Source organism: Trichosurus vulpecula, chromosome 8 (assembly GCF_011100635.1).
Source record: "Trichosurus vulpecula isolate mTriVul1 chromosome 8, mTriVul1.pri, whole genome shotgun sequence".
Taxonomy (NCBI): domain Eukaryota; kingdom Metazoa; phylum Chordata; class Mammalia; order Diprotodontia; family Phalangeridae; genus Trichosurus; species Trichosurus vulpecula.
The window spans coordinates 70,029,275-70,055,827 of NC_050580.1; the positions used below are offsets into that span (position 1 = coordinate 70,029,275).

Below are 26,553 nucleotides of genomic sequence, written 5' to 3' on the forward strand. Positions count from 1 at the left end.
TTCCACCTCTGATCCTCTCTGATCTCCCCAAGACAGAGGCTTTCTTCAATGCCAGTGGCCAGGTTGCCAAACATGATATCCCTGTTCTCAATGACAGTGCTGGGGCATCTTGATCCATTCCTTCTCTGAGGACAGTGGCCCAAACAGTGGCTCAGACAACTAAGATGGGCCTCCGAGGCACAGACATACATGCCTACAGGCACTGCCAGGACCATAGCACATACCACAACAATAATGTGGATGATCTTCTCCCTCCTCTCTAGTTCACTGATGTCATTGCCCGTTATAAAGACAATGCACTGATCCTTGCGGGGTGGCTGGCTCTGTAGGCTGATGCATGCCTCATACTTTGTGGCCGGAAGCAGGTCATTCACCCAGTAGGTGTTAATCCCAGGGCCAACAGAAACGATTTCTTTCTTGACGGCTTCATATATGCCAAAGTAGAGTGTGAACCAGGTCTCTGAAGGGTTATCTGTTACCGCATACCACTCTAGCACAATTCCATAGACAGTTTGCTTGGTAATCCTCATGTAAATGTAGGAATGCTCCTCCAAGGAAGCCAAAGAGGAAGAGGAAGAGGGCACAGCCTGAGGAGGCTGAACATGAAGGGAGATGGGGATAGAGCTGCTGCCCATGGAATTGGTGGCCACACAGGTGTAGTTGCCACTGTCTGTCAGATGGGCTGAAGGTATCACCAACTCAGACTGAATAGAGTCTTCCCCAATAGGAGAGGTAGACACTGGGGATAAAGAAACATTATTCTTCAGGTCAAAACTTTGAACACAAACTTCATTGCTGAGATGCAATGATACTGACACAGTCCCAAACTCAACCCATCCTAATGATTATAGGCAGTTGCACTGGGTTATGATATATGGTGTTATTTTTTAAGAATGCCATGTCACCCAATTGGATGTCACTCTTCTAGAGGCTAGGAAAAGCGTAGGTACTACCTGTACTAACTAGGCCTGATTCTTATAAAAATTTCAAAAGCCTGAAGGTTTTTCCAAAGAAGACTCCATGGTGAACCAAGAATTCCTGTATTGTAGATCCTCCAATGTCCTCATTCCTTATCAGAATTCTTAAAATACTTAGTTTCCTTCTAAGTTCAGCTCAGATGCCACCCTCTACTCCATGAAGCCTTTCCAGATCCATCCAACTGGCTACCAGTTCCTTCCCCACCCCAAAACTACCTTTTATTCATGTTGTATATATTTTGTCAATACTTGTATGAATATATGTTGTCTCCCCCTCTAAAATGTAACTTCCTGAAAGCAGGAACTGCAGGAGTATGCTTGAACCAGCTCTAACCAGCTTTTCCAGAGTTCCATTGCTAAATTTTCAGTGTGAGCATTTACAGCTCCAAAAATCATATAAAAATCAAAGCTTCACATATTGGTTTTTTAGTTGTCTAGACTAAAGAAAATATTAATAATGCAGATTAATTTTTTTAAATGTGTAGATACTTTTTCCCCCAGAGAGTTCCAGGTGTTAAACATTTACCAGCACACCTTGTACTGCTCTATCAATATTACTTGAGATCAGTAGGAGTACGATATAAGGATCATGGAATGAAGCCATCACCAGATTGAAGGCCTGGTGTGTGTAGGCTAATAATAACAACCACCACCACAATAACTGGTATTCATTTTGTATTTAAGATTTGCAAAATGCTTTACCTCCATTATCTCATTTGAACCTTGAAATGCCTATAAGAGACTCTTTTTTTCTATAAACAATGAATAAATACTTGTTAGTTGATTAATTGACACACAATCCTGAGATAAGGCTCTACCTGCTAACATGAGAATATAAAGTGAGAAAAATCAAGTGTCAATATGTCTCCAACTATCCAGATATCTGGCATTATGTAAACCCAACAAGGAGGACTGACTGAATTTTGCAGATTTCGCTCAGATGTTCTAGGTGCCATACAGCAACAGACTAAGGATATACTGTTTCTGCATCCATTGAACGTGTAGGCATGAAAAATTATGTGCACAAATCTGTCAAATCAAATCAACAACAGAGGCCAAAATACTCTGGACAGGAGCCCATGAAGACTAGGAAATAGCTCTGGCTTTGCATGAAACCTATTGTTTTCTGTGTGTGACTTGATATGTATATGGTATATAAAATGACTTGAGTGTGTTTATATGTATATATACACATATGGGTTATATTATATATTTACATATATATGGCCCAATGGATATTTTTGTACGTCCATTCAATAGCACCAATGACAATGAAACATATTCTGAAACTCTGAAAACATTATATGAGAAGAAATAAGGGACAAGGAGGAAGGAAAGAGGAAAAGACTCAAAGAGGAGAAGGACAAGGAGGAAAATAAAAAAGGAGAAAGGGAAGGAAAAGGAACATTTATATATCAGTTCCAAAGATGATGCAAGAGGCAGTGCCTTGGAATTGATTGTGTGACATGGGAGACACTGGCAAAGGACTGCCCAGCATGGCATACCCGCTTCAAAGAAGGCACTGTGCTCTGAGCAAAGCAGAATTTAAGTAGCTCAAAAGAAACATGAGATTTAAAATTTAGAGAACCCACCCCAAATGTTCACATGGACTATTTGTGCCCTACCTGTGGTAGATAATCTGAGCTCATATTGGTCTGATCAGCCAGTCAGACACATTGTAACTTGACTCTAACATAGTGATGTCATTTTGGTCCTCTTCAAGAATAAAGGACAACAACCAAGCAACCATGTACTTCATGTAGTCTTTACATTTTGCTCATCTGCTTTTTGTTTCTCAGGAATCAGACTCCCCCATCTCCTGGCTCTTGCACCAATGATGGAAAGTGGTGTGACACTTAGCCTGAGCTGCTTTCCTGCAGATGCTCTGAACAAAGCTAGGGAAGGAGGTTTTCATTTTGCAATAGTGATGAAGCCCCAAGGCCAGCATTGCAGGTTCAACTATACTCTTCCACTCTGTGGTAACTAGTCACAGAAGGTGGGGAGAAGGGGGAAGAAATAAGTTGTGTCATTACTTTAACTATCCCTTACTTTATAACTTTAACTATCCTCCTGAGAAGACTGCATGCCCCAACTCCACAGTGAAAAGTACTCACTGCTAATGAGACTTCTGGTTGACACTGCCTTTAATAAACTTTGCTCCATTCCATAACTACAAATATCTTAAAGAATCATTTTTGCACCTAAATTCAAGCCTAAGCACTAATTATCTTGTCCATCAGGCAGTTGCCACACTTGTTATTACTCTAAACATTTATAGAGCTAGGCAGAGCTTTCCCTTGCCCCTGAGAAAAAGAATTAAGGAGTACCATAGCTTACCATCAAATTCTCTCAATTTCTTCAGTGGGTAAGTCCACACAACGTTTGGTAAGGGGCTAGCCTGTGCCAGGCAGCTTAGAGTCACGTTTAACCCCACACGGATAGTAATGTTAGAATTAGGGGTTGAAGTCTTTGGCTTCATGCAGCTATTGAGCTCTACTTCATAGAAAAATTGCCCTGCCTTTGACAGAGGGCCCCGGCACATTAGGTAGGAGTTCATTAGTATGACAGGGGGTCTGATGAATTTGAAAAACTGGACAAGCCCTTTTAGATGGCAGTCACACATCCATGGATTATTGTGCAAAGCCAGCACGACATTGGAAATGCCTTCGGCCCTACCAGTGAGTTGCTGGCTTTTCTGGTACATGGGCCACTGGATGAAGACATCCTCAGACACCACCATAAGTTCATTAAAGGACAAATCTAAGTAGGTTAGGTTAATCAAATACTGAAGTGCTTGCTTCGGTAGAGCATCAAGCCTGTTGTGTTTGAGATCAAGGATGCTTAGAACTGGAGTTGCTTGGAATGCTGTCCATGGTACTGTACACAACCTGTTCCCCTGCAGTCTCAGCTCTTTCAAGTCTCTCAGATGCTCCAGGGCTCCTGGGTGAATCACTGTGATGTTATTAAAGTTGAGCCAAAGGAATTCCAAGGCACTGTTGTTGGAAAAGGACCCATGAGGCAGTTCAGTTAAGTGAGAGGAGTTTTCTATTCTAAGTTTCTTGATACCTTTGGGGATGTTTCCCAGGATCTTTCTCAAAGAAGTATCCATGCACAACAGAGACCTGCAGAAAAATAAGCAAGTCTTTAAACTGACATAGAAATCCTACCTGAAAGTAATATTAAAGAGTATCTAGTCCAAATCCCTCTCATTTTGCAGATGAGGAAACTGAGGCCAGAGAGTAATTTACCTGAAGCTACATAATTAATAGGTAGCAGAGCCATAATTAAAACCTTAATCCAGCACTCTTTGCATTTATACCACCTTGCTCCCTGTGACAATTGGCCTATTACTGGGCCTTAGCTGACAGAACACCATGTTTAACATGTTTGACTAACCCACCTATATACCAAGAAGTTTCTATGTACCCAACAACTGACTTATTCACTATGTTTAGGGTTAGTACTACAAGGTTAGCGAACTATCAGCTTAGCAAACTACATCTAATTCAAATAGCAATTTTTACTTTTACAATGTCCTTTCAGTTAATTTGGGGAGGGGAGGGCTTACAGTGCAGATCATCCATTGATTAACTGCTCCTAAAGTCCCCCTCCCACTCAGCCCTGTTGAATTGCCCAGTAATAAAAACCAGATACAAAGGCAGAAACCTGAAAGATCTGGGCTCTCAATTACGGTACATAATCCACTGTATGCCTGAGCCGTTAATATATGCCTATGGGACTGAAGGGCAAGGGAACCACACACATTTCCATGCCTGTGAGTAATAAACTGTCTGACTCATAATCCTTTGAGCTCTAATGTTCCTTCTCAGTACCTCCTCACATTCCCCTGACTAGGTATTAGAATATTCAAAGGTAAAAAATGAATACATTGAAGAAGAAGAATGTTCTATTTCCTACAAAAGTTCCAGTCAATGTTAATTCCATTTGGGCAAAAACACATACTTCAAAAAAAGAAGTTTGTAATGTTAACTGAAATCAGTGTCCATAAGATATTAGATATCTCTTTTTAAATACCCCCAAACTCCCATACAATAGAATTCCCGAAGTAAATCAATCTTCTAGGATCTCTTGGGGTCCCTGCCAACATTTCCATACCTGCCAAAGCTGTCATCTGAGCATATGCATTCTGGGTTGCATTCAGGGTAAGCTGGGTTTGCCTTCAGAAAGACCAAGACTAAAAAGAAAAAGTGACACATTGGGCCCATATTCCTCTGTAAGAAGACACTCTGTATGTCTGTGATGAGACATGCTCCTAGCTTCTAAGCAGAAAATCCTTCTAAGTAGTAATCCTCTGTGATGCAGATGTCAGAGTGACAAGTAAACAGGTCTCACAGAGATGTTATATCCCAAGAACAAGGCCTAGGTTACTAGCCCTGAGAAGACTTTTAAAATAATTTAAATTTTTTTTTCAAATTAGAAATCTTCTCTTTTTTGCCCTCATTTTACCTGATTTTCCTGTAGCTTTAGATATAATTGTTATGTTTCCTTTCTTGCTTCTGTGACACTGCTTTCTCCTGGTAATTAGATACTGCCTACCTCACTGCTCCATCTCAGTCTCCACTCATTATCATCAGTTCATCATCAATTCCCATCCCTAAACATGGAAATCTCCTCCAAGGCTTTTTTTTCTCTACCTACACTTACTGATCTCATATGCTCCCATGAGTTCAGTGATCACCTCTCTGCTGATATTTTTAATTCCATATGTCCAGTCTGAATATATCCCCCAAACTCCAATCCTTCATCTCCAGCTGTCTACTATACATCTCCACCTGAATATACGACCAGCACCTCAAACTCGATATGCTGAAAACTTAACTCATTCTCTTCCCTCCTAAACCCACGCCCCTCCTCCACTCTCCTTTTCTGTTGTGGGTACTACTGCTGTCCCAGTCAATCAGATTTGAAACATCAGAGCCACCTCTGATTCTTTATTCTCTTTGCCCCCTATATCCATCCAGTCATGATGGTAAACCATGTAATCATCTAAACCCGAACTATATAATTGCCTCTGATTGGTCTCTCTCCTGCTACTTTTTCACATTGCTGCTAATCCATCCTTCATACAGCTGCCAAAATAACCTGCCTAATGTAGAGATCCGATATGTAATCCCTCTGCTTTAAAATTTTCAGTGGTTCCCCACTGCCTTTAGGATTAAAAAAAACTCCTTAGCCTGGCATCTAAGGCCCTCCATCAACAATATAGCTCCAACCTAGCTTTCTAGCCTTATTTCATATTACTCCCCTTCCTTTACAGCTCATCTCAGATTCCACTTCCTCCATGAAGACTTCCTTGCCTGCTGTTAATGCTCTCATTCTCTCCTCAAATAAGTTGTTGTCCTCAAGGAGCTTGCATTCTACTTTGGAGAATGTGATTATGTGTGCAGAAGAGTCATACAAAGAAGGAGTAGTGGAGTCAAAAGAGAAATTAAATGCTCTAAAAATATTTAAGGAGAGAATGAGAGCGTTAACAGCAGGAGAGGGCATCAGGGAAGTCTTTATGGAGGAAGTGGTTTGGTGGGTTAGATGAGCACACATCTGGCTCCATCTAAGACCTTCCTTATTCACAGCTAAGTCAGGGGCCACTATGACTTCAAACCAAACCCATGCTTCTTAAATAGTCAATGATGAGTGATTAGAAAAATACGTTCCTTTTTTGTCTCAAACTCAGACTAAAAACTCTAATCTTTTGCCAGATTGTAGACTTTACTATCACTTTGAGCAGCTCCCAAACTCCTAGGGCAATGGAACAATTTTAATTCTAGTTTCTGGCCCTTTACAGCAGAAGCTTCTCTTTATTGACAGAAGCTAAGCCCCCCTCTCTATTTATAGAGTGCCAGATGACTATTGTACATTCTGCTGGGGCCCTCTAGTGCTCACAATCCATCTGACACCACAGCACAGACCACAGAGATGAACAACAGCTTAATTCAGGACACTGCCAACCAGTGAGATCCTAACTAGGTTGCAAACTAAGCTACTTACCTTCCCATCTTCTTAACCAAGGGGCATAAGCTGTTCTGGAGTTCCAGGGTCAGACTACATCAATAAAAGCTTTTTAGTTAATAGATGCACCCTAGTTTGACAAATGATGCCACTGCTATAGCATTCATAATTAGCAGGATCATAGAACCATAGAGATGAAAAGTTAAATCATATAGGTATTGAGTAGAAGAGACAGGACCAGAACTCAGTTCTCTGGATTCCCAGTACAGAACTCTTTCCCTTGCTTAAGATCAGCTTCCTGCTGATGTACAGGAATCAAACTAATACCCTTCAGATTTCCTTAAGATACCATCTGAGAGGTGGCAGGATAGGGTAGTGGACAGAGTACTGAGCTTGGAACAAGAAAGATCTGGATTTGAATTCTGATCACTTACTTGCTATATTAACCTGATCAAATCCCTCAACCCTCATTTTTTATCTCTAAAAACAGGACACTTACCTATAATAACAGGGGCAGGAGGGAGGTAGCTAGGTGGCACAGTGGATAGAGTGCCAAGCCTAGAGTCAGGAAGACCCAAGTTCAAATCTGGCTTTGGACACTTACTAGCTGTGTGACCCTGGGCAAGTCACTTAACCCTGTTTTCCTCAGTTTCCTCATCTGTAGAGTGAACAGGAGAAGGAAATGGCAAACCATTCCAGTATCTTTCCTAAGAAAACCCCAAATGGGACCACAAACAGTCAGAAACAACTGAACAACAATAAACTATAACAGCAGCTCTACAATTGGGTTAACAGTAGTACCTTCCTCACAGGGTTAGTGTGAAAAAGAAATGAGATAATATTTGTGGTGAAGACTTTGCAGACTTTCAAAATACCATATAATTGTCAGCTATGACAATTCCATACACATGTTGGTGGATAGTAATGTTAATAGCTGTTCCTGTGTGCCTATAATGGCCTCCACCACTGTGCTAGGCACCAGAGGAATTATAAAACAAGAGGGCACTGTTCTGTCCCTATGTGGGTATGCATTCTAAGTGGGAAGACACACTCTTGAAATAACTGGAAAAAATCAGTTGCTAGATCACATGGCAGGGGTCAATAGGAGTTCAGAAAAAGGAGAGATTACTGTGGTCTGTGGTGGTCAGTCTACCAAGGGGGGTTAATTAAGCATCTATTGTGTGCCGGTTACCATGCAAAGTGTTGGGAATACAAAGACAAAAGTGACAAGCCCTCTTTTCAAAGATCTTATATTTCATGAAAGTAAGACTTGAAATGTGGCCAGGATTTTGGACAATCACAAAGGAGGGGGGAGGTCAGTCTAGGAGGGGAAACAGCATAAACAAAAAGCATGGAGTGGAACATGAGCCTGGTGGGTATAGAGGACAGTGGGACCACCAGCCTGGTGGGTATAGAGGACAGTGGGACCACCAGCCTGGTGGATTAACGGCAAGCAACAGGAAATAAGGCAATAGAGCTGGAGTGGGAAGAGGTTATAGATTTTGAGTTAGAAGCCCTTGCTTCCAGTCTGAGCTTGGCCATTTTACTATCAGCTGGGTGACAATGGGCGAGTCACTAGCTTCCCAAGTTTATTCCCCTTCTGTAAAATGAGGGCAGTAAGTCTTATTTTATCGGTTTTATCAAATGATTATAGGGAATTAAATTACATAAATTGCTGTGTCATTTTAAGCCAGCTGAAGATGTAGGGGAGAACTCAATTGTGTAGCACCTTAAAGCCAAGCTCATTTTTCTATTTGCAGGAGAGTCCTCTGTCCTTCTTAGATGCATTTATCTGCGTGGTAGGCCGGATTGCCACCACTTCTTTGAAATTTCTTCCCTTCTACCCTTAACCAAACAATCATCTCTGTACTCATCCTTAATGGCAAGACACCCAGCAAAACAGATCCATTTACCCTTCACTAATAGGCATGGCTGTCCCAGAAAATGCCAGAATCCTGTGTCCAATTTACATCATCCCCAACTGTTCTGACTCTGCTGATGATTTAGGAGGCAACGGACCAACCTGAGATTACCATCCTCCCAGAGCAACTTCAAGTCATCTGGCCCTTAGTTTCTTCAAAGCTCAACAGAAATGCCACCTCCTACAGAAAGCTGGTTCTCTCTAGTTGTTAATGCTCTCCCTCCTTGAATTTTATTTAACCATTTAAATGTTGTAACCTCCAGGAGAACAGAAGTTCCTTGAGAACATGGGCTATTTTTTGTTTTGTCTCTGTATCCCCAATACTTGGTATCCCCAATGCTTAGTACAGTGTCACACATCTTAAGTCACTTAACAGATGACTGATGAATTTCACTGAACCTAGAGCACCAGGCTCAATGAGGATCATGTAGCAGAAAGCCATATCCTGGAGGATGATGCAGAGGGAGATAAGACTTCAAGGCTTGACTTCCAGAAAGCCTTTGGTCATGGTGAGAATCAGCTGATCATCAGAGATGCATTTGATCATTTATTAACCTGTGTTCTAGTAGAAATCCTGAATCCTCAGCTTGTCCAGCAAAGTGGGGCTATGTTAGCACAATCTAAGAAGGACCTTGAACTAAGGAAGTTAAAATCTGCTCCTCACTCAATGGGAACCTGGGGGCAATGAATAATAGGGTCAGACACCATTGCCAACTCCTCTTGGTCCTAAATCTCCAGCCCACTACCAGAACAGTTTCCCTTGACTACACACTTGCCCGAATGAAACTCCCTGAAGGAAGGGTCCCTAGAATCGCCCCTAAAGCAGGAGAGTCAGAGCAAAAGCTGTGATAATTTGAGATCCCTTGTCAGGGGAAAGTTGAATTTAAAAAGAGGAACCTGTCTTGCTGAAAAACTACTGGATGAAAAACATGGACCCAGGCAAAGCCAAGATCAGAAGCAAGTGCCCTGGAGCTAGATTATTTCTGGCAAGGCCATTACTGGCCATTAGGAAAGGAGCTAACAGATGTGATTTAAAAGATATAAAAGGCTCTACAAATATTAGGAAGGATGCTAATGCTGGTGAGGATTAAAGCCTTGGTATAGTCCCACACACACACACACATCATTATGCCATGCGGTTGCCTTTTATTTGTTTGTTGTTGAACCAAAGGCAGACAGTGTGGTACAGTGAGAAGAGCACTGGCCTTAGGGGCATAAAACCTTGGTTCAGATCCCATCTCTGCTTACTGTGTAAGCCAGGGCAAACCATTTAACCTCCTTACATCCCAATTTCCTCCTCAATTAAATGATGTTGCTTGTCCCTTACCAAATATATTGAATGTGTTCCTTGTTCATCATTAGTATTAGTGCAGGTTATTGTTGGTGTTGTTCAGTCACGTCTGACCCCATTTGAGATTTTCTTGGCAGAGACTGCAATGATTTGGCATTTCCTTCTCCAGTTCATTTTGCAACTGAGGAAATTGAGGCAAAGAGGGTTGAGTGACTTGCCCAGGGTCACACAGCTAGTAAGTGTCTGAGGTCATATTTGAACCCAGGTCTTCCTGACTCCAGGGCTGGTGCTCTGTTCACTTCACCACCCAGCTGCCCTGGCTGGTAGCTAGTCCCAATCTTCTACAGTGCTTCTCTCTTGACCTTCTGTATGATGGGGAAAAGATAGAGACAGGTAACAGGAAGCTAGGTGATAGAGCGGAGAGAACATGGGGTTGGCTTCCAGAAGACCTGGGCTCTAGTCCTGGCTCCATCGCCTTCCTGCTATGTGACCTTCAACAATTGACTTTACAACCCCGAGCCTCATTTTCCTCATATGTAAAATGAAAGAACTGGAGTAGATGTTTTCTAAGGTCTGTCCCAGCTCTATGACCTCTATTACATATGTATTTTAAAAGATGTAGTTCTATAGGGGGAAAAATGGTTTCCAAAAATCATACGAAGAAAAAGAAATCTAATTTTTATATTCACAGAAGAGGGTTCAGTCAAACCAATTTCACCTACTATAAATCCATGGTCAAGAACCTTGACTGGACCCTTGCAGCTACTCAACAATCCCATATGGATTCTTTGTTCTCTCCTAAACTGAACAAACTATTCCACATGCAATCCAGCCAGGGCAGGGTAAAAGGAAATTATTATCTTGCTAGTTCTAAAAATTAGGTCCTTCTTATTGTAGACCAAAGTCACCTTGGATCCCTCGGCTGAGATGTTACATTAATTCATATTGAGTACGCAGTCCACTAAAACCCCCAGGTCATTATCAGGTGCCCTGAGATCGAGCCACACCTCCTTCATAAGTATAAGGTTGCTTTTTTAAATGCGAGTGTATTACTTTACATTTTTTCTGATTAAGTAACATCTTGTTAGCTTCATCCCAGAATTCTAGACTGTTGAGATTTTTTTTTAAATCCTGGTTCTGTCATTTGGCATGCTGGTTATCCCTCCTATCTCTGGGCCACCATAAATCTGACAAGCATGCTATCTAGATCTTTATCAAAGTCACTGGCAAAATACAAATATAGATTAAAATATAGATACAGAGATAGATGAATATATAAATACATTGTATATATATATATATATATATATATATATAGTACGTATAATAGCACAGGGTCAAAGTCTAGATCTAGATTTATATAGAGAAATATAAATATCTGTATATATACATATATGATATAAATATGTACATATGTATATTAGCACAGGGTCAAAGACAGCTTCCAAGGGAACTCCACTAAAGAACTCATTCCAAGTTGACATCAAACTATAATAACTACTCTTTAGGTTTACTAACCAAGTTCCAAATCCACCAAACTGTACTATTATCTAGCCTGTCTCTCTCAGTTTTGTCCGCAAGGATAGCATGAGAGATTTTCAAGTGCCTTGATAAAATATGGGTAAACAAGGGTTTTATTTTTCTTTTTTCATGGTAGAGGGGAAAGTGGAAAAGAAAATGAATGCTTGTTAATTGAGGGGAAAAAAGAAAATAAAAGTTTGAAGAATGTCTAGATAAGCCCTCCCTGGAGCATTCTCTTCATCTACCTAGTAGTTCATCTCAAAGGATGTTGGATTAATTTGACATGATCTTTCTCAATGAAGCATGGTGGGTCTTTGGGATCATGGCATCTAAATAATCATCAAACATCTCTTTGACGCATTCTAGAATTTCGCCAGGAATCAAAGTCAAGCTCATAATAGACAGACTCCGGTCTCTTTCCTTTTTTGATATTCAAGACAGGGTTTTTCTTTCTCGAGTCATGTAGCAACTTTCTCATTCTCCATAATCGGTCAGAAAGCCTTGTCACTAGAATAGCTAAGGGGCTTGCTTTCATGTAGGATAGTCTTGAGGGGGTATCTTGAAAGTTCTAAGATCACCAGCTTGGAATGAATTTCAGGGGCTGATTGGTTCCCCAGGAAAAACAGAATCCAAGTTCCTCCTAAAGAAAAATTATAGAATAACAGAAGTAGAAGGAACATTAAGAGATGATCTCATTCCAACGGTTCTTAATTTTGAGGAAACATGTAGTCTTTTGGCAATCTGGTGCAATCTATGGACTCTTCAGAATAATGTTTTTAAATGCTATACATATAACAAAATATATAAGACTACAAAGGAAAGCAATTATATTGAAATATACTTATCAAAAAAATCTAAATAATTTTGTAGAACCCCAGGTTAAGAACTCCTGGGTCTAATCCCATCAAGGTAAAGGTGAGGTTGCATCTCAAGGTCACAGAATAAGTGGCAAAGTCAGGACCAGACACCAGTTCTCCTGACTCCCAAGCCAGTGCCCTCTCCACAATTACACGTATGATGCTCTGATTCTTCAAGAATGCCAGGAAAAGATTTTGTGGTCCCCATTAGTGGTGTATCACTCTGCACCCACAGCATTATATTTGGCTTTTTCAGGGCCAGGTCCTAAGGCTAGGATTTGTGAGTTCAGATGGACAGATAAAGAACAATTGGTAATGTCATTGCCAGATAATTCCCTTTCATAGTCTCAGCTTCAATTATCCTGACTAAAGCATTTCCTTACTCGTTTCTGTTTCTCAGGCTCAAATAGAAGTTCTGTGTTTAATTCTTAAAGGGAGGTAGCATTTTGCCTTTTAGGGCCTTTTAAGCAGTGCTCCTTAGACCCGAGCTCACTAATTTACCTTCTTGAAGGTAAGAATTAGTTTTCATCGTGTCTTTGTATCCCCCATGTTTAGCACAGTGCCTTATATGTAAAAGATACTTAATAAATGCTTGTTGGATTGGACTGGATCTGACAAGTACTTTACCCCTGCCTATTGCCCAACCATTCTTAGACCACTTGGGCAAATCCCTTACCTAAAGTCCTCTCCAAGATTTCATCAAAAACAGTTCTCTCTCTCTCCCTCCTCCCAAACCATCTTCAAACCAGCATATGTCCTCCTTTCCCACCACAGCGACACCAACAGCCAATCAATGTGAATGCAATAAGCTGAGCAGCCGCTATGTTCAAGCAGTAAAATAAACCTTCCTTCCAGAAGCATGCCAAGAGACTAACTGACCGTGCAGAACACATTAGGTTGACCATCACACATGAATATTTCCTGGTCTAACCCAAACCATTTAATGGGCTATTTCTCTGTCATCCATTGTTGGAGATATAAGATGATGCTGAGGAAAGAATTCAGAAATGAAAATGGCGATATCTGAGTTCTGGTCTTAACTCTGCTTAATCCTGGCCATGTTGACAAAGGACAAGCCAACTAACCTCCCTGAGGAGTAAGAGTGCCTGTTCTGGCTAATTATTCAGGATGTTATGAAAATCAAAGGATGTAAAGTGGATGAAGGAGCCTTGTTCGTTGAAAACTACTATTCAAATAAAGAATCATTAACCTTAGCAGAACGTTCAATGCCCCACATAAAGTGGCTTTATTTGACACATAACAATAAAAAATTACTTCTTTGGGTTCCTCAGTTGTCTGACCATTTTCTTGAGTGTCACTCAAAGACTCTGCCCTGAACATCCTGGCTTACGTTCCACACAGCACATTAGTCTTGTATAATTAGTACAAGGTCACTTCTATGTGGGGTGCCCCTATCAATTATGGAGCTGCTATCAGGGAGCCACCGCTCCAAGTCACATGGAAACCACGAGCCTTGCAGCTGAGCTTGGAGGGTGGCTTACCCCATTGATATCAGGCTTACCAATGTCAGCAGATATAACAGTTATTAGACGAGAGATGTAATCAGCTGCTCTCCATCTCCAAGGCAGACACAAGAAGAAATGAGCTTACAGTGTGACATTTGATTTGGGTCAGACATGAGAGAGAATTTGTTTACATTGAAAATGCCCTTGTAAACAACAGAGAGGGTCACCAAGGGAGGCTGTGGAATCCTCCTTTTTTTAAAGACAGATTCTGATAGAAAACTAAATGTGAGTCAGCTGTAAGGCCAGAGGGTAGACTAGCATCCTCCCAAGATCCCCTCTGGGCTTAATATTCTCTAAGTCAAGAGTTAGTTTCTCATGAGATTTACCAAAACCTCTTGGAATCTGTTGGAACTTAAAAGATGATGTGCAAAGAAAAAACACAATGAGTTTGACAAAAGGGTTTTGTGTGTGTGCATGTGCAAAAGGGTAAGACAGAAAGTGAAGAAAAGAAAAATGCCACAGTGTGTAAGTATGCTTACACAGGAGTTCATGAGAACCTTTGTGTGGATTTGAGGATAGGAGAGTGTGTAAACACCAATGTGTGAACAAGAGTATTTATGTAAACCACCAGTGATCCCTGGAGCTTCTCTTAGCAGAAGTACTCATTGGCTGGGCCTTCTACCTTGGATAGTGCATGTGAATCCATGCTAGAACGTGATGAGAGTAGCCTGTCTCCCTCCTCAGGGCTGTCCCTAGTCGAATCCTCCACTCCATCTTCACCGGGGCCCAGTCTCTCAAATGTGACATATGAACTCTGGTTCTCCTCATTCTTCCTCAAACGGAATTTCTGGTAACGTCTCTTTAGGGACCCGCAACAGACAAGCAAGGTCAGGGGAACAGCAATGACGGCCGCTATGCTAATGACCACTATGTTGATGAGTCTCTGGGTGCCTTCAGCATCAACCACCTCATCGGTGGAGAAAATGATACACTGTTCCTTCTTGGGGACCAGGCCACGCACGCAGACACAAGCTACATACTTGGTTTTTGGCATAAGACCTTCAATGGTAACCTTGGTTTTCCCAGGATCTACACTGACCCTTCTCATATCCTTCTCCCCAAAGATGGCATAGAGTACATTGAACAAGGTGGTATTTCCAGCCTGGGGAGCTTTCCAAACCAAGGTCACGCTGTGGTAAGTGTCCCCCACCACCTTAACTGATCTCACCATTTGGGCTGGTTCCAGCTGATTCAATGGCTGGTCCTTGGCTCTATCAGCCTGCTCTACCCCAACGCTCCCCATGGAGAGTTCTCCCAGGTCATTTATGTGGAAATGTTGGAGAGCAGGATTCCTCTCATAGCTGGGGAGGGTGGGCCTGGCCACCACCGAAGACAGACTAGAGGTAGTGGAGGCATATCTTGCCACTAGCTCATTGTAAGCGGCAGCTTCTACTCCCTCGGCCTTCCCTGGCCACGGCCTAGTTGTGGGCCCCTGGGGCTCGGCAGTGGTCTGGACTTCAGTGATGATGAGGGAGATAAATGCTTCAGTGGCCCCCAAGGAATTTTTGGCTTTGCAGACATACTCTCCAGAGTCATGGTGGGATACTTCAGGCAAGCCCAGAAGAGACCAGCTCATGCCATCACTGGAGGCTTCTTGATGCACTGAAAAACAAAAGAGACACGCAGATCAGGCCCACAGAAAACTAAGGGAGCTTGATCCTTGCCCACTCTGCAGGGGAATTCATTCAAGAGCAATCTGGATTACTGCTAGGTGAGCCCAATCCCTAAGTGACACCAGCCATGGAGGAGCTAGGTGGCACAGTGAGTAGAGCACTGGCCCTGGAGTCAGGAGGACCTGAGTTCAAATCCAGCCTCAGACACTTGACACACTTACTAGCTGTGTGATCGTGGGCAAGTCACTTAACCCCAATTGCCCTGCCTTCCCCCCTCCAAAAAAAAAAAAACTAAGTGACACCAGCCCGATACTCCGCAGTGATGCCATATGTCCTGAGATGGTGAGCATGAAAATCAGAAAGCCCAGCATAAATCTAATGTATTATAAAGCTAAAGAGCAATAAGAGTCAAAAGACTTGGGTTCTAGTCCCAGCTCCTCCATTGACTATCCAGGTGACCTTGTCACTATCTTGAACCCAACATCTGGGCCACAATTTTCATAACCAGATTTTGTGGAATTCCTGGGACCTATGTGACTCCTGGCAAGACTGCTTCCAAACCCTTCCTAGGTACATGGGGGTACATCTAGCACAATGTTCCATTTCCCTAATTGGCAGACTTGAACCTTACTGAAGTTCAGCCCCCTGAGCCTGGCACTGCTCACTTTCCAAGGCTAGAGGTCTGAGAATATAAAGTCATCTGGCTATTGTGACTCACCTGTCCCATTGAGCTGATGCCCATCAGCTCTCCTCCAGCTGAGCTCTGGACTGGGTACCCCAGTGGCCCCACAGCGCAGGAACACAGTACTACCCAGAAGGGTCTTGACCTTGGCCACTGAAGTATAAACCTCAGGACGCTGGCACTTCCTGAGTTCCAGCTGGCTGAAGGCAACTCCAGCCAGGCTCCAAGGAGTAGAACACTTCAGCCTTGGATCAATGAAGGCCATATTTGGAGTTGGGAACTTTAGGATCTGGACCATTTCATACAGGCCACAGTCACACACCCAGGGGTTGTCCTGCAGACCTGGAAAGAGAAAATGAAATGAGTGTCCCGTCTTCTTTCCAAACCTCCTATCCTGAGATCCTCGAGGAGTCATAGTCACCTTTCCAAGGCCCTGACTGAGCTCCAAGTATTGTAGTAGTAGGAGGAGTTGTGGTCGTAGTAGTAGTAGTGGTTGTAGTAGTGGTAGGAGTTGCTGTTGTAACTGACATTTATATAGAACTTTTTGAGATTTGAAAAACACTTTATATACAGTATCCTGTTTAAACTTCACAAAACTTGCTGTAAGATAAATACGATTGTTACGCCCATCTTACAGATGAGGAAACTAAGGCTCAAAGAGGTTAAGTGACTTTCTTGTGGCCACGTAACTAGTAAGTAGCAGATTTGGGACTCAAAGTCTTACTGGCTCTAAATCTGATGCTCTGTTCACTATACCTATGTGCCCTTTATTCTATAAGACACTCTTGACCCAAAGTGCACGCTTAAAGAATTTGCCCTTTTTAGTGTTTCTCCATCCCTAGGGTGGTACTGAACTATCCACATTCTTCCTCCCAAAAGAATATATTTGCCAAATGGCTGCCTGAGATTAGAGTTGGTTCCAGCCTGTGGAATATGTGTGTGTGTGTGTGTGTGTGTGTGTGTGTACATATTATAGGCATATGTTTTCTATATGTTTATATATAAATGTATAAAACATGTGGACATATGTATATATAAATAACAATATAAATTCTGTATAATTATCACATGTGTATATATTATCATTATTATTATGTAGAATACCCCAAGAGTCTTAGTAAAATTTTAAGCTTTAATAGCACAAACACACACACACACACACACACACACATACTCCATCCTACCTTCCACCCATCAGTCCAACCTTCGCAGCACAAACTTTTGTATCCAGAAGAAATCAAATTAAAATGGATATAATATGCAGACTAAAGAGGGAAAAGAATCGTGATACAGCAGCATGCTGCCTGAAGAGTTCATGTGGAAGCAGGGGTGGTGAGATGGGAGGTGGAGGGAAACACTTTGCTTTCATGATGGCAATGGGTGTTAGAGGCTGATTTGACATGAATGAGCTTCAGGCCTCATTTAACAATGACCAAAATAACCTCGGCCTACTCCCTTAGCAAGAGTTCCCCTGGGTCACTGCTCCTCTGCCAGCCAGGGATCTCACATATCACCTTTTCACCATTCCCAGAGAGGACTCTTCATGCTAGGATGGTACCCAGGGACTGTGGTTTTACAGGCATCATGGTCTAACCCACTGAGCTAACTAGCCCAAACACCACAACGAGTGACTGAAAAGAACCAAGATTTTTCCTCAGTACCTCTGAGCTAAAAATTAGCCAAGCAAGGGGAAGAAACTATGTCAAAAATGCCTCCATAAGAGGGGAGAGTGATTTGCCTAGGGTCACAGATAACAAGTAGGAGAAGTGGTCTTTAGACCATGTGAGAGGGTGCGAATTAACATTCCAAAGCAAGGACTATGGATGAGAAAGGTTATAGGACTGCAAAATCATGGGTCTAGATGGGGCTGTTAAGGGAAGCTCAATGTTTCTTTCTGTTTGACATTTTCTTTCACAAAGTCATTTGTGCGAACCCTGACCGCAAACCACTCCAGGCTGGTCTGTGTCTTCTCTTACGAAAGGTCACTGGATTCAGCAACATCTTCAGACGTGCAGCCCAGCATCCCCTAACTCTTACGGTCAGCATCCACAGTTCTAACCTTGAGGTCACTAGCTGGAACATCTGACTCTTTTCAACCTATTCTATGACACTTCTTTCTTCCCTGCTTACTCCAGCCCAAACTGGGATCTCCTTCTTCCTAATTCCGCTAGCACGTATGACTCATGCTCCCTAAATTAATTTAGAATTTAATCAAGAATAGGCTCTGTGAGACTCCATGTTCTCTAACTAGATTGAAGCTCTGTAGGAGGCGTTGAGTGCACTATAATAGAAAGGATACTAGTTTTGGAGTAAGGAAACCCAGGTTCAAAACCCAGCTATGCACAGGCAGTAAACACACCACTGTTGTGACCAGTTACTTCTGGGCCTCACTTCGGTCAAAATAAAAAATCATCTCTGAAGACCCTTCTAATTCTAAGTCCCATGAGCCTATGAATGAGAAGGATACTTCTCAAAAGATAGTGTGATGTAGTGAGAAAAACATCTCAAGTCAAAGGACCTGGGTTCCAGTCCTGACTATGCTAAATAGGTGTATGACTGTGGGCAAGTCGCTTAACCAGTCTGGGTCTCAAGTTCTTTCTCTGAAAAAGGAAGGGTTTGGTCTAAATCAAGGGGTCTTAACCTGGAGTCTGTGGACTTTTAAAAATATTATTTATTTTAATATAGCTATATTTCAGTATAACTGGTTTGCTTTGTAATACTATGTATTTTATTTTATGCATTTAAAGGCATTTAGCTTCACCCGACTATTAACAGGGTTTATGACCTAAAATAAGATTAAGAAGCCTGAGACTACATGATTTCTAAGGCTTTTACATATTCTAAATTGTGTAACAGGGACCGTTTTATGCTTTGCCTGCATCCCCCAAAGCACCTAGTACAGAGAGTGACATACTGTATGTAGTAGGTGCTTAATACAGACATGTCAATTGACTAATTAAGAAAGAGCTAGCTGAATTCATTCATTTGACAAGCGTTTATCAAGGACCTAACAAGCACAGTGCTATTCTCCTAGTTCTGTCCCTTTATGTGTTTGAAAATCCCTGAGTGCCTCTGAATGTTATTCTCGGCGTTGGGCTAGACAGCTTGACCTCTCTTACCCAGGATGATCTTGGAGTTATCACTGGAGGAATAAGGACCAGCCTGCAGGTGAGACCAGGTGGTAAGAAGCTGCTGGGGGAGACGCATCAGCTGATTGCTCGAGAGGTCCAGGAAAGTGAGGTTCCTTACATAGCGGGCAGCCTCTGCCGACACAGCTGAGAGGTGGTTCCCATGCAGATCAAGCAGCCGCAGCTGTGGGGTATCCCCAAGAGCTCCCCAGGGGAAGGACACCAAGTGATTCCCAGGGAGGCGCAGCTCTCGAAGCCTCCGCAGGCCCCGCAGCATGACAGAACTGACACTGGTCATGGAATTATATGGCAGCCACAGGTACTCGAGGCAAGTGAGCTGGTGGAGGGCATCCCCTGGCACTCTACGGATGGATGTCTTCTCTATTCGGAGCTTGGAGGTGTCCGATGGGATCATCATGGGAGGGAGGGTCATCTCGGGGTCATTGCACACGACCACCCTGGGTCAGATATAAAAAGGGGAGGAGGCCAAAATACCAAGATTTAGTGATGATCCCATGCCATCCTAGTTTCATATACCATTACCACCAGCTTCCAATGACATAGTCAATATATTGTGCCAAAATTCATTTATTTTTCTCATAAAGAGTCTGTACAAAACGTGTAAATAGTTTCAACCATTCAATAAATTCCACAAATGCTTATAAAGCACTTGTCATTTGGTAACCACCATGTAGGATTCAAAAAAATAACACAAAGACCCTTCCTTCAAGCAGCAAATAGTCCCTCTAGAGCTAACAGAATCACAGAATCTCAGAGATAGAAAGGACACCCAAAGCCATCTATCTAGTCCAAATCTTACCTGTATGAGAATCCCTTCTCCAGCAACCTTCCACAAGTCTTAACTTTACGACCTCCAGAGAAGGGGAAGTCACCACCTCCCAAGGGAGACCATTCCACTTTTGGACAGCTCCAAATAGTGAAAGCTCTTCCTATCAGTAATCCTAGATGTGCCTCTCTGCCCTATCTGACCACTGTTCCCAGTTCAGCACTTTGGGGCCAAACAGAATAAATTAAATCCCTCTTCCATGTGGGAGCCTCCAAATACCTGAAGATGGTTATTATGTCATCCCTGTCTTCTCTTCTTCCACATAAGCATTCAATCTCCTTTAGCCAATCCTTTCATGGTATCCTGGTCACTCTCTTCTGGACAATGTCCAGATTACCCATGCCCTTCCTAAAATATGTTGGCATAAAGCAGTTCATGTGTAGTCTGACCTGGCCAAAGTATATCAAGACTTTCACCTCAATCCTTAAGAGCAAGATCTGGGTTGTATATATAGTATGCATGGTAGATGCTTAATAAATTTTATTGAATAAAGTAATGAATGAATATTTTCAAGATGTCTACATGAAAAGTGGAATAATGGCAAAACAACATTCAAAGAGCTTCCAACATGCTAAATGTCAAGTGAGTAGAACAGACAAGATGAGCTACAGGAATTCCAAAGGAAAAGAACCCACTGTGAGCTCACCATTCTCTGTGTTCTCTGCCTGGGATCCTTTCCTAGCTTGCAGCCATGTCACTTTTCAATCCTTCATCAACTGTGTAATACTCAAGAGTTATTATGCCCATATAGACCTTCTCCTAGATTTTCATGTCTTGGTAGCACCATGACATAAGAACATAAAATTTGACTAGGAGTAAGCAGACCCAGATTTTAGTTTTATTTCTGGCACTAATCAGCTGCGTGATACTTGGTAAGTCATTTCAATTTTCTGGGTCTTAATTCACTCCTCCGTAAAAAGAAGAGGTTGAACTCAGTGATTTCTGTCAACCACACTCCCTTCTCCTAGATATACTCTCCACCCTTGGTATCCATGACACTGCTCTCCCTTGGCTCTCATCCCACCTGTCTGACCATTCTTTCTTAGTCATCTTTGTCTCACCCACTAAGTTGGGGTGTCCCCCAAGGTTCTGTCTTGTGTTCTCTAACTTCTCTCCCTTGGCCATCTCATCATCTACAGTGAGTTTCATCATCATCTCCATGCAAATGACTCTCAAATCAATAAATTCAGCTCTAAATTCTCTCCTCAACTCCAATCTCTTATTACCAATTGCCTGCTGAACATCTCCACCTAAGTGCCCCTTAGTCAAACTCAACAGGTTTAAACCAACATTCCTAAAATGAAGATCTGGCCATGTCACTCCCCTACTCAAAAATTATCTCTAGGATATTTAAAACCCCATGTAAGCTATCACTCACCTTCCTTTCCAGTCTTACTTTAAGTACTCTCAGGGGTGTGCTAATAAATGTTTAACAATCATCTCTCTGGGGGGAGGGGATAATATTTCCACGGCACACTTTTAAGTTTAATCTGAATTGACATTTCCTTCACCATCTTCTTTAGTCTAGAAATCAACAAAACAAAAAACCGAACCATGATGTGTAGCATTTGCCAATTTCTAAGATGCAGATGCTCACACTGAAAATTTAACAATCATTTCTTGGAACCAGCTTGAGCTGGCTCCAGCACACCACTCCCTTTCATGCAGTCTCAGTTCCAATCAAATTGGCCTATTAACTATTCTCCATGTACAACACCTGCTCCATCTTCTCCCTGAGCATCTTTGCATATAGTAGCTCCCTTGTGTCTAGAATGCTCTTTCTCCTCGCTTCCCCCTCTAGGAATCCCATTTCCTTCAAAGCCTTTCCTGATATCATTAGCTATTAGTCTCTCTCCCTTAAACCATTTTATATATGCTTTGTGTTTACTTCTCTGTGTCCAGATTGGAACTCCCCTGCCACCAGTAGACTCTAAGCTCCTTGAGGGCAGGGGCTGTTTTGTTTTTGTCTGTCTATTGTGTCTTCAGCATAGTGCCTTGCACATAGTATATACTAAACATATGTTGGTTGGATTCAATTGCATTGAACTGAATCTGAGGAATCTTCCACATATAAAACTCTGTAATCCCAAAATTCCATGAAGGAAATATTTCCCCATCATACTCTCCTAAATACCAAAGTATGGTGGGAAAACATTAGACTCAAGAGTCAGACTCAGTCCCAGCTCCTTCCCCTCACCAATTATGTGACTATGAACAAATTACTTAGTAGCTTTCAGCCTTGTTTTACTTATCTGTAAAATAAGACCTAAAAAATATTTGACATGGCTGGGACATTTTAAGTGTTCCATGTAAATATGAATGATTAAGAGCAGCAGCAGCTTCTTGGGTCCCCCAAGGGCTCACGCTTACTCATTCTGGCTAACCCTATGCAGCAAACAAATTAAAGGTTTCTTGTAGACACCAGGCTGAGTGCTTTTCCCTCCCTTCTCCAGGCCATGCAGGGAAGACTCAACATCATAGCTACATTTTTCCATCCCTTCATTTAGTTCCCCTCCCTGGTAATTTCCAGCACTTTGAATAAGAGAGGATAATAAGGTTTCCTAATCTTTCCAATAATTTTCGTAAAGCAAATTAGTTCCAAAGGGACACATTAGGTGTATAAGCAGTAGGAATTGCGATCATCAGAGCAGTAACTAGCAATTTTAGATCCTTAGGGCAAGCAGCACTATGTGCCCATTCAAATCATCCCTGGAACATGGACCTTTGTATAGAAGAGAGACCCCAGGATATTGGCTCCCATCTTAGGACACCAAAAAGATGCTTCCAGGGAGGCCACTGTCTAGGAAAGAATAGAACAGGGTTGGGCTACATGATAATTTCCTAGTTTAGCTAATTACCTTGCTAACTAGTGTCTAGGCTAGTAAGGAAATGAAGGTGCCATCAAAATTTAAATGGAGCATATTTTAAAATTGCACAATCATTTTAACTTAAATGGTTAGGCTATATTTTTGCACCTCTAAATTTCTGTGCCCTGGGAAAAAGTACCAGGTGCCCTGATGGAATGATGTCTCTAGGTTTCATAACCAGGAAGTTGCATTAAAGTAAAAGCTGTTACTTTGTCTTAATAAAGAAACATCTCTCCCCTTGGGAACTTCCGGGGGGAGGGGGGAAGAACTAGTCTGATTCTCTTCTGCAATCATTAAGAATACCAAAGCATTCCTTACTTGTGATGTTCTAGCAAACATTTAGTTAAAAAGGAATGATTGCAGTTTAGTTTCATAGTGAAACAAGGGTATTAGCAAAATTGAGCCTGAGAAATAGAATTGTCCAAAAATGGAGCAGGCTGCCTCCTGACCAATCACTGGAAGCATTTAAGTAGAGCCTAGCTGGCCATCTGTTCAGAAAGCTACTGTACAGGAGATTACTTCATGGACTGAATGGGTGAAAGACAGGATGGAGCACCTCAAATATACCTCCCGAATCTCAGCATCCAGGATTTCATGATATTCCCTTTGCTCCCCTTGCTTGAGCAGTTGATATGGGACAGGGGCTTACACTACAATACAATCTCAGGTTTCCAGACCACGTGAAATGTTACTCCCAAGAAGATTTCTCCCTGACTGCTTTAACTGTTCTCTCCAGAGACTGAATTTCTGGTTCTGGCTGGGTGGAAATATGGAGAATTTTCCATAGGAACCAGGATGGCAGCCCCTCCATAAGCTAAGGATGCCTAGGGTAGAGAGGGAGGGGAAGGAAGGGCTGTCATGCTAGGAAAGGGGAAAGGAAAGATCCAGATGCTTTGCTATATCCTAACCAAAATCCCACTCTTACTCAGGTCCAGGGATCCCTTATATCCTTGCCATCTCCAGATGGGAGAGGGAGGGAACAAGCATTTATCAGGCACCTACTATGTGCCAGGCACTGTGCTAAGTGCTTACAAATAGTATCTCATCTGATCATCATGAAATGCTTCCTGGGTGTTAGGGTCTCCAATATGAAACCAAAGATTATCATACATAGAGCTCTAAGGGACCTTAGAGATGTACCAGTCTAACCCCTTCATTTTATGAATGACGAGACTAAGACCCAGAGAGGTTACGCAACGTGCCCAAGGTCAAACCCGTACGAAACAGAGCAGAAACTTGAAGCTAGCCCTACACAAAACCACTTGGTAAAAGTAACACAGCCCAGAAAGGAGGGGCCCCTCTATTCTGCCCCTTCCCAGACAGAAGGCCCCCATTCTGAGAACACAAGGCAGTGCCTGAGTGTTCCACTTACCTGTTTTTGGTGCCATCGCTGAGACTGTGTAGGCTACAGCTACATTGGGAGGGACAGGAGCCAAGCGCGTGGGGAAGACCCCTGAGGGCCAGGCACCAGAGTACTCCCATGGCCACCCACATGGCTCCAGCCTCCCAGATTCAGGCCTGGGACAGAGGCGCCCCTAATGTATCTTCCCCAGGGTTGCTCCCATCCCTTGAACTCACAGTCCCGTCAGCCCAGCTCTAACGCAGCTTCCCTTCCCCCTCTCTCCTCTCTGGCTGATGCCATCGGATAAAAGGATAGGCTGCGGATTAAGGAGAGGGACTGGAGCTATTTTCACATGGGTGCTTATTGCTTCCTGGAATATTCCAACTATGGGGGGGTGTCCCTCCTCCCAGCAAACAATTTCAAACAGAGATCCCCATAGAGATTTGAAGAACCTCAGTCAAGAGGGAGGCAAGTAGCAGGTGACAGGGGCCATTGGCTTCATGGTTCCCCAAGGAAGGAAACCTCATGGCATAGAGATGCAGCTACTAGTCCAGTTTGTCTGGAACATAGACGAAAAGGAATACTCTTAGATAAGGTGGGGATCAAGTTGGAGCCACATGGTAGGACAGACCAGCTTACATTTTATCCTGGAGGCAATAGAGAATCACTAACAATTTTTGAATAGGGCATGACATTCCATCATTTGATTCAATGCAAACAATGTTATTAAGCAGCTGGTAGGTACAGGAACTTGTATTATTTACTAGGGATATTAAAAAAACTTAAATGAGATGTAACCTGGGTTTTCCTGCCAAGCCTGAAACATTTTGAATAAAATTCCCCTAAGTTGTTGAGAGAATGTTGAAGCAACATTATAGTGAGGGGTGGGATTAGTATAAGAGTTCTGAAGAGAAAAGACATTCTGAGAGACAAAGACAGAGAGGAAGACAGGCAGGCAAACAGACAAACAGATACATGGCTCTAGACTGTCTTTGGAATCGACTTCAGGGAAGTGAAAGAGAAAGACTATCTTTCAAACATGTAGAGGAAGCCAGCTCTTCAATATGTGCCTGATTTCCATATTGTCTCCCTAGAGACTTTGGGGAATTTCCCATTGGGTGAGGTCCGGGCCTCCCTTAGTTGAAAGAATTAAGAAAGCATCTCCTCTCCAAAGTTCACAGCAACTCTGCCCCTCACACAGTCAGACAGGGAGACTTCAGTATTCTCTCCATCAATCAGGAGAATTTCATGCAAAATGCTCCAGGCCTGACCCAATGGACAACTCATGGTGGGGGGGGGGCCAGCAATATGAAATTAATGGGACAACAAAAGTGTATTATTACGTGACAATCATGAACTTTTTTCTACATAATAAAATTATCAAATAACTTACAGCATTCCATAAATACTGAGGGACTTAATATTTCAGTAATATGATACAGAAATGATTCAGGATTATTTCCAGAGTTTATTCACTTTCCAGAACCACCGCACATAATGCTATCTAAGCAAGAGATTACCCCACCTAAGCTCTGAGTGCATCTGGCACTTTTCCAGAGTCTCATCTTTCTCATCTATAGAATGGGGATAATAATTTTCACCTTACCCTGGTCCTCACACGATTGTTGCAAGAATCACGAGATAGTTTGAAAAATTAATTTAAAAAATAACCCAGCCTGGAAAGATAAAGCATGCAAATATATAAATCATTATGTATACAAACGAGTAAAGCACTATTATAAATGTACAGTTGATCAAGCCTAGCCAGTCTTGAAAAAGAACAACAAAAAAAATCACTTTATGAAGGCCATATTTCATGAAAGATAGCATGGTGTAGCAGAGGTGGCTCAAGGCCACATGTGGCCTTCTAGATCCTTGGGCACAGCCTTTTGACTGAATCCAAGTTTTATAGAACAATCCTTTTATTAAGGGGATTTGTTCTATGAAGTTTAGATTCCGTCAAAGGGCTGCACTTTGGGCCACATGTGGCCTTGAGGCCACAAGTTTCCCACAC

At 42.4% G+C, this 26,553-nt stretch overlaps 1 protein-coding gene across 1 annotated transcript; it reads right to left on the reverse strand.

The window, feature by feature from the left end:
* Window positions 1–4,017: 4,017 nt before the first annotated feature.
* LRIT1 (leucine rich repeat, Ig-like and transmembrane domains 1) lies at window positions 4,018–24,691 on the reverse strand. The gene is made up of 6 exons (XM_036736148.1): window positions 24,570–24,691; window positions 19,475–19,941; window positions 16,392–16,697; window positions 15,289–15,662; window positions 14,683–15,246; window positions 4,018–4,099 (listed from the first exon to the last, which is right to left on the reverse strand). Exons 1-6 carry the CDS (start codon window positions 24,689–24,691, stop codon window positions 4,028–4,030), a joined length of 1,905 nt encoding a protein of 634 aa, XP_036592043.1. The 3' UTR covers window positions 4,018–4,027.
* Window positions 24,692–26,553: the final 1,862 nt, after the last annotated feature.